At 33.1% G+C, this 19,880-nt stretch overlaps 1 protein-coding gene across 1 annotated transcript in view; it reads left to right on the forward strand.

Moving 5' to 3' along the window:
- Positions 1–19,880, forward strand: part of PCSK5 (proprotein convertase subtilisin/kexin type 5) — a 145,336-nt gene that overhangs the window by 96,528 nt on the left and 28,928 nt on the right. The window contains exons 8-9 of the mRNA XM_026675098.2: positions 6,529–6,741; positions 13,418–13,518. Of these exons, the coding sequence (XP_026530883.1) occupies positions 6,529–6,741; positions 13,418–13,518 (314 nt within the window). The remainder of the gene's footprint in view (positions 1–6,528; positions 6,742–13,417; positions 13,519–19,880) is intronic.

The following is a 19,880-nucleotide window of genomic DNA, read 5'->3' on the forward strand; positions in this document are numbered from 1 at the left end:
GCATTTCTCAGGACTGGGTTAAGATTTGAGTTAGGGTTAGGAGGAACATTGCCAATCATTTTATAATTTTCAGGATCTCAAAATATATTTATGGTGGTAGAAACGTTTAGAATATGTCTCCTTGAAGAATGGAGATTAGGCAACTAAAATAGCTTGAAAAGTGAAATGCAGAGTCTATACATGCATTGGCTTTTGCTTCAGTCAGCAACCTTTACTGTTTGCTTTGTTTTTGCTATGCTTACAAATTAAATACTAATTATAGCTCTTTAGGGAATAGCTTGAAGCTATTTTGTCTGTTCCAAATGATGCAATCAGTTATGATTCTTTATTATTCATTTGAAAATCCAGACTAGAAATGGCTTATATAATTTGATCAAGTTTTAAACGTTAAGCTTTTTTTCTGAAGATTGTTTAAAAAATATCTATAAATAAAAGTGCATAGAAGACTTCATACAGTTCTTTGAACCTTGATCTATGAAGTTCCAAAGCCTAATTTTTGTACTACAAATAACTGGAGGCAAATAACACTGGGGTCAGGTTTAAAAAACAATTATGCTATGCAAGTAATAACTTCCCTAACTAAAGTTAGGGAAGACTAATATTCTGAGTTTTATATGATTTATGAGGTATCTAATTCAGAATCCCTAGAAGATTGCTTCCAGCTTTCCAAACATTAATGGTTAGAAGCAAATTGTTGTTGAGAAAGAAAAGAAATGAAAAAGAGACTATGTTGGGTAAACCGATTCCCAAGAATTTTGTACCAAAGTGAACAATAGAAAATACCTGTTCTTTCTCATACACACTCTATGTCTCCTCCAAAATTTGGCCAACACAGAGCTAAAAATATATATTAATAAATGAAACAAATTCCAATGCCAAAGGATTATAATATATGCTTAAGACTGATCCTGCGAACAGTTGTAGCCCACTGAATGATTAGTTTGAAACAGTTATACAAAGTTTTATATATTGATAGAAAATTACAGAATATTTTGTTCAGCAGTATTTGCTGTTCATTAAATTTCTCTGAATAAAATTAATGTCTTTCGTAAGTCAGCATCAACATTTATATGACTGACAGACAAGTTGAAAGTGAATTTAATTAATGAATCTTTCTTCAGTTATTTTTCTCTCCTTTTCTTTAATTGGTTCAAAAAAGACAAAATTGGTTGGAAGAACGGACCTTAATTTTATGTGGCACAAAATATATAGGAAAACAAAAGCAATGATCTGGACAGATTAGAATGAAACAGCAAGGGGCAACCACAGATAGTTTGATATTAACAAAATTGTAATTCATAGAGATTAACCATAGATATTAAATGCTGTGGAAGTCAAAAATTTGATAATTATATTTCATTTATTACTTTAATGCTATGTTTAATGCTATATTTCCAAAGATATAGATGGCATTTAAGTTGAAGTTGGATATATAAAAATTGCCTTTTCTTAATAATATTTAGGAGGTTTCTTCTTCTTCTGACAAGATTGGTAAAATCAGGGAATGTATGGATTACTTTATATGCATTTCCAAATGATGGGCTATTGAAACAAGATAAAACAACTTGGAATTTACAATTTGAGAAGAAAATGCATTTCCTTTGATGGTAGTTGAAATTCAGCTTGTAAATGTTTAACATCATTGAATAAAATTTTGCATTACAATCCTGAAGCTTTAGCCTTAGATGTAGCTAGTTACAGAATTTCCAGTGTTCAGAAAATGGCCATCCATCCATGAGGAACAGATTATGGGACTGTTGTAACTTTGAACAGTTACTAAATGAACTGTTGTAAGTCGAGAACTATCTGTAGTACTCTAAAATGTCTGCTCATTTCAAATGAAACATTCTGTTTTCAAGAAAATAGTATTCTTTAATTTATTTAATAAACTGTGTGTGGGGGGGTGTATCCTGTTTTATTAAATAAATAATACTGATTTGTATATTATATTAAATATATTATATATACAGGTAATCCCCGAGTTACAACAGCTCACTTAGCGATCATTTAAAGTACTTACATCACAGTCTTGAAGTTACAAATATTGCAACCCCATGGCAGTCGTTCACCCTTACCATCGACTGCAGAAGCACTGCAACATTCATCCTGCCTATTTCCCCACTACCTCCAGCCAGGTCTCCACAGCCACTGGGTCTGTGAAGACTCACATTGTGAAGATCTAACAAGCCTTCAGTTTCTTTGCCTGCTTCATTGCTTCAGGCTTGCAGTGCATTCAAAGAGAACAGAAGCCTAAAGTACTACAGGATCATGCGAGATTAGTAGCACAAGATCTTCCGCTACTGATCTTACGTGATCTCACTCTACTTTAGGACTCAATTCAGAGAGAATAGATGAGATCTGTGGCAAAAGGATTTGCAGGCAGAAGGAAGGCTTTGGTTCTTCAAGCCTCCCCTCCTTTGTCATTTCCTTTGCCAAAGCCTGCATGGGTGAAAGATTGCATTCCTGTAGGCTCCGGTCATCTTTGCAAAAAACCTTTGCTGGCAAGAACAGAGCCTGGGAGGGGCCAGCACATCCCTCCCATGCTCTGTTCTTGCTGGCAAAGGCTTTTTGCAAAGCCTTGCTGAAGTCTACAGGGAGATTGCATCCCTGTAGTCTCCGAATATCTTTGCAAAAAGCCCAAAATGGAGCCACACCAAAAACAGAGCTGATGCCGTATCCCTCTGGGTCTCTATTTTCAGCACAGCTCCATTTTCAGCAGCAAGGGCTTTTTGAAAAGATGAATGCTATCTCCCTCTAGGCTTCAGCAAGCCTTTGCTCAAGTGAAGCTGTGACAGAGAGGGTGGAGAAGAGACAGCTCATTGAGATCTTCAAGTGGACCCAGCAAGATTTGGGGGGTGGGGGGGAACATAGGTATTTCAGTAGGTTGGGGGAGGACTTGGGGGGTTGGAATCACTAGACCCCCATGTTCTTCCCCACCCTTCCCTACCTTGAGATATCTTGTGCACTTAACAACCCACACATTCAGTTAGTAAATGCATGGGTCAAGGCAGGAATTTTTCACGTTCATTTAACATGATTCATTCCAACGAATTCCCAGGTTATGAATGTAATTGGCAGGCTCCATTACATTTGTAACTCAAGGATTACCTGTAATATATAATTACATATAATTTATAAATTATATTAATATATAATATATATTAAAAACAATGCTGTATAATGTAGATATGAATGTATGTATACATGGAGCAAGAGAGATAGACAAACTGACAGGCAGACAGACAGACAGACACACAGATAAAAACTCTATAGATATAGATATATGCTTTTTTCATCTTCATCATCATTTTCCTGCAGGTACCACTCTTTTTTTCAGCTCAACTGATTGTTGACCAACTTTTTTGTGGCCTAAGCCTGACGTAATGGGTTGAGTGACTAGGCCATTCACTCAGCTGGCTTTTGTGGTTAAAGCAGGAGTAGAACTGGTTTCTAATGTGGTGGTTTAATCGCTAGACCAAAGTGATTGAATTGAAACATATGGCTTCTCAGGGTGGAGAAGGGAGGATGAATTTTTAATATAACACTTCAACAAAAGATAACCATATTTCATTATAATTGTTCATACATAATCTATGTCTATAGGCAGCTTGTTTGTAGGATGCAAGTAATGCATATATGATATGGAACCTACTGGGTAATTGGAGCCATAAATTTATCTTTTTTCTATGTTGAAAATTAATCTCTTGGCAATAATGAAGTCAAAAAAATCTATTACCATTGACTAGCAGTCAACCTTTATGTTGTGGTTATATAATTCAATAGATTATGTGCATCTGAAAATATTACTTTGATTTGTTTCAAAGTCAAATTAATATATCTAATTATATTTCTTTCCATAAAATAGTAACTTTAGAACACTGCAAAAATTTATGATTTAACAATCATAAATGTTACTTTAGTTGCATGTCCAATAATACAATTATTCATTCTTCTGTACAAATGCCATGAGTTTAATAAATTGGATTTTTTTTGTTGTATAATGTGTAATCTAACAAGGGGCTTAACATTAAAGTTTAAACATTTTTGTTTTTTAAGCCAAAATGAGGGTCTCACATTTCCTATCAATTAACTGATTAAATTGATATATGAATAATTAGTATTTATAAAGATTGATTGTTGACTTTTTGGGTTTAGAATCCCATGTAATATCTCAGCTAACTTTGAGATGAAAATGTTGCTGGTCCAAATCAAGATGTAAATAAACAACTGTAAATGCATTTTGGTAGCAACTGACAAATATTATTTATCTTTTAACAAAGAAAATGACAGAAGTTCATCATTATCATGCACTAGTTTTATTAATATAAAAGATCCCAACATTCATTCAGATATACAGTCAATTTTTACTCCATTTTGAGATCTGGGTTATATCATAGTGTCAATTTGACATTAAAATAGGTATATTTTCCAAAATATACTCTGCCACAGTTTTCAAATCAATTTGATAGTAACAATATATACTGTATATGCCAGTTGCATCTTTTTCAACAATATCTTTGAATTTGAAGAATCCTAAAACCAATATATAGTATATTGAGTAAACAAAAATACTTGTGGATATGTATGTACAAATTTCACACAATACATGGAGTACCCTGAAATGTGATCGTCTGTGTCCTGAGCACCCAAGTTTTTCTCAAGCTGGGCATCTAGATCATTTTCCTGCTAGACAATATGGGGCAGGCATATTTTACCTGCAAAGATGACCCTAAAGGCAATAAAACAGGTTATTGCATTTTGTAACACCTGCTGTTTCTGAGTCATTTTCAAGGGCAGCTTCATGCAAAATAAAGACACACATAAAAGAGAGATGAAGTTAGTCACTGTCTTCAGTGCCTCCTGATTTGGGAAAGGGTTAAGTATAACTGGCAGACCAGCAAAAATAGCCAAAGGTGCAACTGGACACATCTTCCACCTGTTGTTTCAAAAGAAGCCATGGTTTAATAAGACTGCATAATAGCTCCTTCAGGGAAAGTGCTACTCATCAAGTGTTTTAGATGGAACTTTCATGGTATTATAAGACTTGTGAACTAATAGTAATCTCAGCTTGCTGTGAATCCTTCATAATCTCCTTTTGCCCCCTTTTATCCCTACAGCCTCTAGGCAGCATTTAAGCTTGCCACCACATCTCCTACTTGCCTTAGGCCAAGATGTAAAATAATATCCCCAGCATATTGGTGATGTCTAGTATCCAATCAATGGATTATTATCCACCATGGTTTCATTTAAAAAGGGGGGAAGCTGAGTACTGATGTGTACAAAACAAGTATTTCACTGCTTTTACTACCATAGTATAGATAACAGATAACATATAACAGATAATCAGAGTTGGAAGGGACCTTGTAGGGCATCTAGTCCAACACCCCACCCAAGCAGGAGACCCTACACCATTTCTGACAAATGGCAGTCCAATCTCTTCTTGAAAGTCTCAAGTGATGGCGCTCCCACAATTTCCGAGGACAAGCTGTATAGGTCCAAACATAGGATTGTACTCAATACTGGGCAATGTCATTAATCTTGGGGCAGTTATAAATATCAAAATTTAAAATACATACTTATATCTAGGTAGATAGTCTTTAGAAGAAATGATTTATACATTTGTAATGATATTGAATTATTAAATGATATAATACACATAGTCCTTGAAATATTATAAATAATGATGATAAATCTAATCCAATTAAGCTTTATAAGAAGTACAATATAAAATGTAAAATAGTTAATAAAACAATATTATAATCAGAAAAGATCATTTATCTATTGGACAATTCGTTATGATGGAAGCAGGGGTAGGATTCAACCGGTGTTATTACTGGTTCAGTGACAGTGCATTTTGCATGCACTGTGCGTGCATGTACAGCATTCGGAAAAAAATCAGCTGTGCTGTCCGGACAGCTGACAAGCGCTGCACGCGGGTGTGCAGCATTTGAAAATCCTCTTCTTTCCTGCTTTTTCAACCTCAGCTGTGCCACGCAAAGCAGCTGACATTGAAAAAGCAGGAAATAAAGGATAGCCAAGAGCCTGGGCAGGCGGGTGGGCCAAATAGACGACCAAAAGGTCATCACACCGAACCAGTTTGGTGTCTGCTGCTTTTCAGAGCTACCAGTTCTACAGAACTGGACCGAACCGGTAGCATCCCATCCCTGGATGGAAGTAGAAAGACCTACCGGTAATATATATTCATTTTCTGATACTATCAGAATGGAATATTTTTTTACAAGATTAAATAAGAAAAATAAAATTTATGTGTTGCATAACTAGGAGCTGTCAGTCCTTTAGTCCTTTAATTTATTAATTTATTCACTGGTAATTTCATAACCTTTTTGGAGCAGCAAGTATTAGCAACAAGTACTTAAAATAAAAGAGTATTATAATCTATATTTGATACTTTATAGGATGGATTTAAATTACAAATAAAATATTTTATCCAAACTAAATTACCAAAAAAGGCTATTACAATTTATTATCTACTTCTAATTTCAATATTTTTTAATTTATTTCAAATAGGGCAGAAACAACTTGGGCTCCATTTATGTGTGGGCATCTGGAAATGGTGGAAGAAGTAAGGATCATTGCTCGTGTGATGGCTACACCAATAGCATCTATACCATCTCCATTAGTAGCACAGCTGAAAGTGGAAGAAAACCTTGGTATCTAGAAGAATGTGCATCAACATTAGCTACAACCTACAGCAGCGGAGAATCCTATGACAGGAAAATAGTATGTGGTCTTTTCACCATGATTGAAGTTTAATTGAAAATAAAATTGACAACTTCTTTTTGTAAATACATTCTAGGTTTTATTTATCCTAAAGTTACTTGACATTTTTTTATATTTTAAAGGATTTGCTCCTAAAAAAAACCCTCTTTTTCACCCTCAACCAAAAACTGATTTGCACAAGAAACAAACATACAGAAAATCTTCCAACTGAAGGGAGGGGAAAACATATTTGTTCTCTCTCAATCCTAGTTTTCCATCATGAATACAAATTTGTTTAATGTTTTCTCCTTTTCAGTCTCTTGCTGCTAATAAGGAGTTAAGATCGGCTATTTTTCAAAATATATCGTTTCTTCTAATAATCTGGGATATTAGCCATCTCTCCTGGAAACCTTGCTGTTTTCAGATGATTAATTTTAAAGACAAATTCTGAGGTAACTCTTCATTCCAGTAATTACTCTGTTATCATCTGCTTTCTTCTACTTATTTTTCTTTTTATAAATTTTATATATATCTGGGTTTTTTTCTGTAATCTCCTCAAAAATGGTAAAATAAGAAAGAAGTCATTCATTTTTCTAGCACAAAATATTCCCATGATAAAATGTACCATATTGAATTCAAGAACATCTTGATAATATTGGTGTTATGATAAAATATTTGATCATCAACTTTTGTACAAACCTTTAATTCCCATTCACTCAAAAACTTGATATAGTATAACACACACCAGTTCAAATATTTCTAGATAAGATTTTCTTAAACATTCCATACTGAAGCCATAAATAATTCAGCTTAGGATCATTTTTTGTTTTAAATCAATTAAATAAAATAAAACTAAAAACTCCAAGCACTTAAAATATAATTAATTATTTCTAAAAAAATGCAAGGATTCCAAAGGCAACTTTGCATGAACTTTAGTCACAGATTACAGCACACTACATGCAAAATGTATAAAAATTAATTTTGGCTTCTAATACTAATACAAGAGAATAGTTGCAGTTCAGGGTTGAAATAAGGCACGCTTGGTGCTCTCAGAACTTGTTTTTTTGCAGATGTTTCATTACCCAAACTAGGTAATGTCATCAGTGCTAATCTAGTGTACTAGACTAGCTTTGTCTTCTAGTGTTCAAGAAGAGGATAACATCCTATCAAACTTTATTCACATTTCTCTGATATAAGAACAATAGCAAAAACACAATTATGCGCGATTTCTCTTGATCTCAAGTACTGCAGTTAGACTATTGGACTGAGTAGCACCATGCATTTAAACCCGTCCAATCACCCCATGCTCTCTATTTGATAAATGAATTCAAAGCCATGCAAGCTGGCGCAGTTTTATTTTAAAGGTTTCTTGAAATCTTGGCAGTCTTAAATTGCTACTTAGTGATGGAGTGGAAATAACACCAGATATACAGTAATCCTAATTTTGTGTAATCTGGCAGTTGTAAATTACAACTGTCTATTATAAATCTATATACATTTGCAGGCAGCCACCTAAATGTCTCAAAGAAATGGCATCTTCCAAAGTTCCCTTTTCAATTGAGAGACTCAGATTCCTGCAAGAAAGCCTATTAGTTATGAGAAGAATGTGGCTCTAACAGGCAATAACAGAATTCAAACTCCTGTATAATCTCTCCAGATTATTTATATAGAATTTGAGATCATATCATTTGGAATGTAATTTGATGAGCCTACCCAAATTTCTTGATCTTTGAATGTTTTTACTCATATGCCACTCCACTCTGCTTCATCCAATCTGAATAGCAGTAACAGCAGAGATTTAATAGGTTTCTGTTGATGAGCTGGGTAGACTGAAAAAGATTTGGAGAGGATAAAAAGGTAATTTGGTCACAATCTACAAAACTTCAGCACTTGGGATAGCCCCGTCCCCGTCCCCCCCCCCCCAAAAAGTGACAGTCATTGCTCAAAAGGTCATATTTATTTTGAGATTTCAAGAAAATTTTCATGTTTCATTTTATACCTAGAACACAAGGAGTTGCCACTTCAAGTTGAAAAAAATGGCAGAATAGTTTGCACGTGCCTAATTTTGAGGCTGCCTGATTCCAGAATCCCTAATTATAAGTCCATTTGACTCAAGGTGGCTAGGAAATGAACCAAGTATAAAAACTATCTGAATGATTAATCTGGAAAAGCTATAAAACAACTTTACATATAAATAATTCCAAAGTTTCCATGCAAGGACTGGGGAAAATCTTCAAGGCTCTTGAAGGAAAGCAGAGTAGAGGACATTCAAATATGAGGGGAGAGAGCAGGTATTGAGTCAAACAAGGCTCTTTATATTTAATCAACTTTGATTTAAGAAGAAAAATCAGTTCAGCCAGTTTACATTAAAATCTTTTTACATGGCTCAAGTAAAATTTCCATTCAGAGCATTTTTGTTACCCATTTTTGAGTGAAATGTCTCTTTAAATAATTGAAATAAGACTGGTGATGGGATTAATATGTGAATAATAACTATGGCTGTAATCCAACATAAATCTAATTATTTTATTATGCTCACTAATCTATTAATAATGTTGTAATGAAGCCTTGAGCTAAAAGAAACAATCTAACAAGAAATATAATTTGACTCCAGAGGTCATATAAATAAAATCTGTTGAATCACTAAAACTTTCTTGGCCTTCCTGCTTCTTCAATCCTCTATAGTCCAAACCACCTCTCCTGAGGATGTGGCAACTTAAAAAAGCTTGAATATAATACTTGAACCTTAGTAGGAAAGGGAATTATAAATAATTATGCAATTGACATATTTTTCTGTTTTCTTCAAAACTAATCCTGGATTTTACTGTTCTCATTAATCTGTATAATATAAATGTGAATACCTCAAGCCGGTACATATATTGTGGCCTATATTTATTTATTATTTATAAATAATATGATGTATGCCATCAGTTCCATATTTTCCAGGAAGCTTACAGTCACAGCATTTATTAAGAAAATAAATAAAGCTAACAAAACCATAACCAACATTAGACAGGGGAAATAATTGAACAGCCTCTAGTATTGTTGTTAACCCATTATGAAGCCCTCTTCTTCAAAGTCTCTGTGGAAAAGCACAATTTTAACTGACCTCAATGAGAATGCTCTTTGAAAGTAATAGTGCAATAAACACCATCACTTTACTATATTGGCTTCTTCTGTCAGACAACTACATTCTATGCCAGCTGTAGTTTCTGGATCATCTTCAGTGACAGCCACTTCATAAGGAGAAGCACAATAATCGTTTGCTTAATTCAGAGGAGTTATACGCCTGGGATATATTTTTTGTTTCTGCAAGATTTTCATTCAAGATTTCTTTGGGTGGAGCTTAAGTGATATAATAGATTGATGTGACGTTTGTTTGGTGGGTGCCTTGATTTCTATCATAATAGTTTATTTACTTTGTTAGCTGAAATAATGGGACTATTCTCAAACAAAATGTTGATAACTGAAAAGCAAGATGTTGCTTCTAGTTTCCATTTTCCATTTTTATATTTCTAAGTGGCTCTAAGTCTGCTTTGTATAAATTAAATGACTGAAAAGTACTTGACATTATTTTGTATTTATTTTTTAAAAAATGCAATCAATCAATGATATAAATGTAATATAAACGTATTAGTTGGTTTCTTTTTGATTTATTTTAAAATTAACACTTATCACAGCCTACCCAGATGCACACTTTATGCTAATTTAAGGAATTTATTGTTAATTGATTTTTCATGTATGCTACCAAATGTTCCCACTGAAGCCAGTTTAATGAAGATCAGAAATAGCCAGTGGATCTTTCTTATATCCCTCATGGTCAATCTGCTATATGAAATCAATTTCAGGCATTATAAAATTCTGAATCTGGGCAGTGGACCTATAGACCTTAAGCATTTAATTCTATACAGTATTTATTTTCTTATATATTATTTTATTGAATTTCAATAAACCACAAATACAGCATAGTAACAAGAAAAGAGAGAAAGATATGAAAAAAAGATGTAGAAAAAGAGTAACTTCCAACTTTCTTCAATACTGATACAAATATATAGTAAAGTAACTTCCGACTGTATATTTAAACAAAAATAAGGGCATAATATGTAAATTGTATGTAGTAAATAAAATCAAAGCAATACATAATATTTCTATAATCAGAACACATCTAATCATCAAATCCCTAAATCAGTTTCATTTCTATTATTTTTTAGCAAGAAGTTCAAAAATAGTATCCAAATTGAAACAAACCTAGACAATGTTTTTTCATCAGTGGTCAGTTTTGCCATCTCAGCCAGCTCTATTAATTTGCCAATTTATTCTAGGATTTTGTATATCTTTCCATTCCATGTAGATAGAAGTCTTGTGATGTTATATATAAAAACAAAGGCCTGTGTTTCCTTTTGGTCTGGTATCCATCATACATAAAAGAGAAACCACCAGTTTTAATTGCATTTTTATATGTTTGAGTCAAACAGATATTTTGTTCCAATATTTCTTGATATTTGGCAAATCCACGAGAGCTGATAAAAGGTAGAGGTTGCATTTCCAACACTTACTTGACATTCCTCTTGCATCTTTGACAGTTTATCAGGCTTCAAATATCAACAATACATAATTTTAAAGAAATTTCCTTTCACATGGTTTACATTGTTTCCCAAACTTTTTTCCCTCAGGAACCCTTTCCAATTTTGAAAATAGCAGACAGTCCCAAAAATATAGATTATTGTTGTTAACATTTATATTAATACTGACACATTCACTGCCATTACTGCTTACCACAGTTGTTTGATGGGATTTTAATAATGTATTATTTTTTAGCATAGGCTGGCAAATAAGTTTGACTTTGCAGACCCCTGAAAGGGTTTTGTGGATGCCCAGAGATCCTAGGACCAAACTTTAAGAAACATGATGTAGACAAATTGACAAAGTTTTAACATGTACTATTTAATGCCAAGTCACTGAGACGTTTAAAGAAGTGATACTGTTATTGATATTTGCTTTACAACTTGTGTAAGACCTGAATACAAAATTATCAAGTTTGGCAATAATAAATACTTTATATTCAACAATTGTTAGTAAAGCAAGAATTTGCTTTTTGCATCATTTCCCATCCATCCATCCCTATCTTCTACCCAGAATACTGTTACTGGTTTCAAAATTATAGCACAAACGAAGCTAAGTGCCTATGCATGTCACCTTTTTGGCTTTCTGTTAACCTTTTTACTGGCAGTGGCTTTTATTGTTTCAATTTATATTCCACAAATTTATATTCCATGTTTTAGCAGCTTTGTAGATTCTGTCCTGAGGCTATACTTACAAACAGTAATTTTTCTTTTCTCTTATGTTGATCTCTGATGTACTTTTCTATGAATAAGGTACATTCAGTTCTAATGTATGCAGCATATGCTTCTTTTATTAATTATGGTCTGATAATTGTAATTTAATATTTATTTTCTAAGTGGTATAACTACATAATACTAATTTGGATAAGTTTACAAAGTTTGGATATGTTTACAAAGTATATGTTTGGATACAATTACAAAATTTTACATTTTCAGGTTATATTTTTATTTAAACTGAATGGAAGATGGCTTATATAAAATTTCAAACTTTCACAACTAATTTCCTACTAATATTTAATTTCCAAGGCTGTGCATGCTTAATCAGGGAGAAAACATTTAATTGTACTTATTTCTGAAAAATTGTATATGTTAATACTTTCTATTAGGTAGCTGTAGCAGTACTTATGTTGAAGATAAAACAATTAAATATGTACTAAAAATACTATTTTAAAATGGGATGCTTTTATGGCTTTAAAAAGTCTTTCTTTGTTATAATGAAACATACCTTTTAATAGAATATATAGGGAAAATTTAGGAGAATAAATAATGAGGAATAATCAGAGTAAATATATTTAATATAAAGCTTTCCTTTTTTCTGGCCTGAACCAAGTATTTATTCTTGCCCCATCCACTTTCAGAATGGGGATATCCTTGATACGGTCCCATTCCCTCAGCAATTATTTATATGGAGCACAGGATTTTGTTGAAACTCAAGTTTCAGATATCCAGAACCCTCATCATGTTAATACTCGAACACTTCAAAGATGACCATTGTCATTATACATGTAATTTGGATTCTTCTAGACTTACAGCATAAATATCCTCAGGGCAGAAACTGTGTGAGCTCCTACATGAGGAAGGACCCTGATTATGTCAATTCAAGTAGAAGCCAATGCATGTACAACTGTACATTTGTACTCAGTTGTGAGCATCTGGAGGAGCTGCTGTCACACAAGCAGCCTCAGTTGAGGCAGAAATGTATTCAGAGTGTCTGCTTCTGTTATTCAAAGGGATAAAAAAGGGCTGCTACTCTTGCCACTGAAGGAATAAAATTTGTATTAGATTGGAATTTAATTTTGCTTGCAGCGCTACCATAAAATGCTCAAGTGTCAAATCATCTAACAAAGTGTCTCATGAAGGTAATATGTGACTATTCCCAGACATTTCATTACTACAGTATTCCGGGAGGCAAATGATTTTTGGATATCCATATGCTTTAGAGAGCTAAAAACCAACATTAAAAAAAGTTATCCCATTGAATAACAAAGTTTCAAATGTGTATGTTATTTCAACAAAAGAATCCTTTTGTTGTCTGCAGCAACCTTATTCTTATCATACATTTTTCCCCCCTCCAGATCACTACAGACCTCAGACAGCGTTGTACAGACAGTCATACGGGGACATCAGCTTCTGCACCTATGGCTGCAGGAATCATTGCACTGGCCCTGGAAGCCAAGTAAGTACCTTTGTTTTTGTTTTTGAATGAAAAGTCATTAAGACATAATATTCTATGCATTTTTCCCCTTTTTGTTATAAAATGCTTGTGCACCGATCCATATTCATGTATTAGGAATATCTGAGGGACTGCCTTTTTCTAAGAGTCTCTTCCATCCAATTCAATCCAGCAGATTGAATATCATGTGGATCAACCATAGCGTGTTGGCTGGCAGAGGTTAGAAGATGGGCCTTTTTTACAGTGGCCCCTGCTCTCTGGAATATCCTATTCTGGGAGATTAGAATGCTCCCAACTCTGTTAGCTTTTCATAAGGTTTTAGAAACTTAGCTATGTTTCTGAGCCTGGGGCACTAAATATATTAATGGCCCATTTATTAATTTTACAGTTAATTGGCTAACAACTGATACATATATTTGGAGGTTTCTATTGGTTTTAACTATTTTTATTGGGTTGTTGTTGTTGTTTTTTGGAATTGTAAGGACCTAGACTAAAGTCATTGATTGAGATGGGTGGCTATAGAAATTGAATGAGTGAATGAATAAAGAAATTTAACTTAGATATAGTTACATTGCAGTGGCATTTCCCTCTTTTAAAATGTATTTAGAGATTAATCCTAAATCAGCATTCCAGTTTTGTGTGGTGCATCATAAATAATGCTCAGTATAGCTCTACCACGGGAAATGAACACAAGATCAAATTCCACATATAACCAAATGGTTTTAAGGATAAAACAATCGTTATAACAGTTAACAATCAGATGTTACGTTAAAGCCATGGGGACCCCTGTTCTAAACTACAAACATTTTGTACTGAATTGCTTGAACTACAGTAATCCAAAAAGAAAAGAAAGAAAATGACTTGTTGCCAGGACTCTTTTGCTAAAAAAATATGTAAACAAATAGTTGTACAGTGATTATCAAAAATCTACATTGTTTTTCTTAAAATAGAAGTTATATCCAATCCTGGTAAATGATGTCCATGAGGTCATGAAGAGTTGAAAGTAACTGAATGACAAAAACAACTAATATGTTTAGGGCTACAGTTATTGACGACTGAGAAACAGCTGTTTGGGCAATGGATCTTCTTCTCCTCTCTCCTGTAGACCTGGCATTTCTCCCATAACAAAGTTCCTCTGGTTCTCCAGAAGAGACTTGGAAGCCTACAAAAATTAGGGGAAATATTTCACCAGCAATATTTTAATTCAATAAAAGTGATATTACTGGTTTGTTGAAAATGTATGGTCATATCACATGTGTAACCTGAAGGTAACCATGTTTAGTGAAGAGTATCATCTTATTTTCTAATAATCCTACTTGTTGGACAGTGAAATTGCAAATAATTTTACACATACACACACAAACATTTATCCATCCATCCACCCACCCATCGGCTTGGTACTTCAGAATGTTATCTTCTGTGCTTGTTTTCCTTTTGGGAGGGGGTTAAATCTTCAATTGCTGACCAAACATTTCTATTTAATAATAATAGTTTGGGGATACATGAGAGAGTCAGAGGCATTCTTGCAGTTAGGAGAATTGATGCAGGTATCTGCTATTGGTTTTGCTATTAGTATATTATTTTTCCATTCATTTGTTTTTTCTTTTTAATGAAAAGAATCTGAAAAAAAATAGGTTGGGTGAAAAAAGAGCTTAATACCAAGGAAGGTATTAACAAAGACATTGGAGCTGACAATCAGATTGGAAAATAAAGATGCCCCATCTGTTTCCTGAAGAGGGTCACAAAGGACTCCAGACTTTTATGTGCATTTGTTCTACTTCATTCATGGGATTTTACTGGGAAAGCAGTTCTATATAAATATCTTCAGTATGTTACCATCCAAATATAACCAACTTAGTTTGTTTAGTCAATTAGAAAGCCCTTTTTTCTAGAATTACTATGGCAAACTAGATATTCCCAAAGAATCAGAATAAGATTGTGAAGGACATCAGTGGCCAGCTGGTGAATTCTGGTCAGCAAAGTTTCTCTGGAAAAAAAAGAGAGATCTTGAAATCACTCACCTGTACTCCAGACAACTGCTCCTCATGAGTAGACTGCAGGAACTGAAATTTTCTGCAGTTTATGAATTAAGCAGTTAGAAGCCAAGGGGTTTTAACAAGCCCACAATCTTAATGTATGGGTATAAAGTTAATAAGAGCCTCATTTTTAATCATTTTTGATTTAATTAATTTACAGCCAAAGAGGTTTTCTGAATGGCAGGATAGGATTCCATTTGGTAAGTTATTATTTCTTCTGGTTTGCAAAGGAATAAAGACACCACCACCCCCAAAAAAAAGATTTTAAAGACTTAAAAACTTTTAACAGAAAACAAGTCAGTGAAAAACCTTTAAAATGGATTAATGGAATAGTTATTATGAACAAACTGGAAATAAGAGAATTAAGGAATTAAGAAAAACAAAGTGGATTTTTGTGGAAAAGTTCTTTGTTTATTATTTAAGAATATTACAATTGGTGTATTTTAAAACAAAAGATAAATATGAGCCAGACTGTGATGCTAATTGAAACTATAGAGTGCTATTAGAGACAAATTTATTAAAGAAACAGGAAGATAAAATAGGAAAAAAGGAACATTTACATTGACTGAGACACTTTTAATTTTGAATTATAATACCATAATAGCAACTGCCAGAAACATGCAAGAATGAAGGAGAGAAGAAAAATTCTTTAATCAACCTGCAGAGAAAGGAATCACATAAGATTTGCTTCAAAAATTATTTCTGTATATGGATAATAAATTGGAATCACTTGATACTAAATTAACAGCTTTTGAAAAAGAATGAAAGATTATAAAGATAAAAGAGGAGATGAAAGAAGTTAAGAAGATGGAAAGCTCTGCAAAACAGATGTGAACATTGCAAGACTGAGTTTAAAATAGAATTGTGGACAAATGATGAGCATGTAAATTGCTAAAAATATGTAAAGTTATTGAAATTTGAAACAGAAGAGTGAAAGTGGACTAAAACTATAATTATAATGTATAGATGGAACAATGGGAAATATGCAGCTGAAAGGACTGAAATGTACATTATGTTATAATCTTAAAAAGAATTTTTTATAAAAATTATGTATCAATAGTGTGCATCACCAGAGAAATTGTCCAGAAGTTACAAAGTTCTTTAAATTTATGTTGAAATAGTCAGCTACAAAAAAGGATATTTTATTATGTTTGATGGACATGTTAAAAAAACTAGAAAATTTTGTATTCTATTACATAAAAGAATTCAAAGAATTTTAAATATTAATGTGCAATTGAAACCGGAGACTTTTCTTTGGGGTTGAAGAGTTGGGAAAAAAACTTCAAACAGATGGCATTTTGTTTTCCTACATGATGACTACTGAGAGAATGCCCAAATTGTATGTATAAAGATAGAAAACTTTGGCACTACCCATAATCAAGGAATGGTTGGTTAAGATGATAGAAAAGACAATAGCTAGATATATTGATTACTGGAAACCCGTTATGGACTTTTTTTTTGAAACAAAAAAAATGAACATATGATAATTAGACAGAACAGATTATAGAAATAAAGGAGTTATATTGTAACTATAGACTAAGAGGTACATTTATAGTTGTACTTATAATTGCTGTAAAGAACATTAGAAGTTAGAAGTTACTACTATTTTCCTTCTTTTCTATATGTCTTTTACTCTTTTCCTTAGTTGCACTTTTAGCTTTTTCTTTGATTCCTCCTCCTCCTCCTCCTCTTCTTCTTCTCCTCCTCCTCTTCCTCTCATTTTATACTAGTTTGTATTAGTTTCTATCTTCTTTAATACAATTATATAAACAAGCTATTTTTTTGATGAAATATAACTACAGCATTGTAAATGCAAACATAATTGAGTTAAAATTAAATCATGCCAAATAAGTACCGTAGTAAATATGATATGATAAGCAACTGGAGTTTTGCCATTAATTCTGGTAGAAAAGTGCATTTACTAATGATAATTATACACTAATTAGTCATTCTATTTTTTCTAATACTTATATGTTTTCTTTTTCCATTTCCAACTTACTTTTGGAGAATGAGAAAAACGATGATTCCTATGTGGAAGAATAAACCTTATGTTTTATTAGGTTCATATTCAGGGTGGCTAGCCCCTTTCATTCTAAATTATATTCTAATTTATCTGACCAGCATAGTCCAAATATAGCAAGGTAGTCCTTTGTGGGTTCTTATAAGCAAGTTGTTTTGTTTTTGAAATGTAGTCAATTTTCTACTTAGCATTTAATACAGCCTCAAATAAATTTTTCGGCCTTGAAAAGATTTAGCAAAAGGGTAATAATTATCGTTTGGGAGATTCAAGTTGTCAATTAAAATTAATGAGTGCTTACTTGGTGACTCACCCAGACAAAAAAAAGCAATTTTGATAGGTTTTTCATACTCTACTTTAAACAAACCAAACTGAAGTCAAATACAAGTGTTAATCACTACATGGATGTCACCAGACAGCTTTTTCAAAAATAGTATAGAAGTAATTTGCCATTGCCTTCCACGATGGTTTTTCAGCTTCCCAGTTTGGAGGTTTTGCATCCAAATACTAAGTCTGGCTTTGCTTTACTTTTTCAGAGTCAGTCAAGATTAGTTAGGTACTTCAACTAGGTGATATTAAAGCAAGTGAAGGTATGTCAGAACAGTTAGGAGATAAGAGAGATTGTACATTATATCAAAGCCCTGAGAAAGATGCGGGCCTTGACTCTGTATGGTATGATTCTGTATGGTACAATTCTGTATAGCTGAAATTCCAACAGACTTTTAAGATCCTGTTATTATATTCCCAAAAATAGAGTTTAAAATACCTGTTCCTTACCCTGAAGAGCTGACATCCTTTTACCATATATCAGGTTGCTGCAAAAGAGGTGATTAATATTGCAAAGTATATTTTTCTGTTATGTAAGAATAATTGTATGTTCATTTGTTTGTTTATCTGAATTTATAAGCCACCCAATTCTAACAGGGAGGAATTAAAAAAAACATTTGAGAGCTGGAAATAGTGTTGTTATATACGTTACAAAAATAATATTAATGTTATATACCTCTATTGTAACAAACTGGAAGAGTAAAATTATGAAACTAATTCACCAAAATATTTTATTCTGAGTTTATTGGATTCATCACAAACAATGAATATAGTTTCTCTTTGTTAGTAATATGAGATATTTGAAGTACATTATTCCATATTTATTTTATTTATTTATCTATCAGATTTCTGTATTTCTCATCACACTTGTGTAGCTTTGCGCATTTACAGATAAAACGTGGGTTAGCAGCCTTACAGTTTATTGTTTTCAAATAATATTGTAATATTTAGATTTATGGTTAATTTTTTATGTTAAATAAATGAATGTTATTTTGAGTTATATACCAAAGTTGTATAATTTGACTCCTTGAGGAACTTAGTTATATCTGGGGGTGGGGAATACTCAGAGAATTTATATTGAGAGATTAAAAAGGTGCTGCTCTTCTAGACACTAGGGATTAGATTCAAGAAATCTGTAATTTATCAATGTATGAAAACACTCTGGATATCAATTAAAAATGTCACCCAGCAGGCTTTCATATTAATTTAATATATGAATTCACTGGATTGTTTATTTGTTCTTTTTTAATTAACTGTTCCCATCAGACAAACCTCTGATATATGCTGATCTGTCTAGTTAGGAAGTGATATGAAGATATACTCAATACTCATCATTACAGGGGATGAGGGTAAAAATCAGCAAGATGGTGATTGCCGCTCCATCTGCAGTGCTGCATCCGTATCTTGCTAGTTTTGACATTCTCTCACTCCTGATGGATCTACTTGCAAATAATGGATATTGCTTACAAATGATAGTATGTAAGGTATAGTATATATAATGATAGTATATAAGGAAGAACATGTGGGGACTTATTGGGACCTGTGATAGCACTGTTGTAATATATGTTTGGCCAGAGGAGACATCTTGATTTATTGCAGGGTCTGGTTTCCATGTTAGTGTCATCATCTGCTGTTGTTTCTTGTTGTGACAATCTGGTTCCAGCTGGGCAGTTGTCAGTATTGAGCTGTGCATTGTAGGTTGCAAGCATGATGTTTTGTTAATCTGTTTCTGTGGTCTGTCTTTTAATAACTCCTCCCTGGGAATTGATCTAGTTCTGTCAAATTGTTTATTAATCTAAATGGGTGTGTAGTTCAGATTCCTCAGTGCCTGGTTAAATTCCATCAGTCCAGCATCCAGCAGATAAGAACAACTATAATTGTACTATGGACCCTGTCTGTAAATGATAGATTTGGTTTTGTGTTCCAAGTAGAAAGTGTACCCATGGTAATTTCTATATAATGTATGTGTCTATTGTACTTTTCAT

The sequence above is a fragment of the Notechis scutatus genome, chromosome 2 (genome assembly GCF_049901735.1).
Source record: "Notechis scutatus isolate UNSWTSFEM ecotype Mainland chromosome 2, rNotScu1.2, whole genome shotgun sequence".
In the NCBI taxonomy this organism is placed as follows: domain Eukaryota; kingdom Metazoa; phylum Chordata; class Lepidosauria; order Squamata; family Elapidae; genus Notechis; species Notechis scutatus.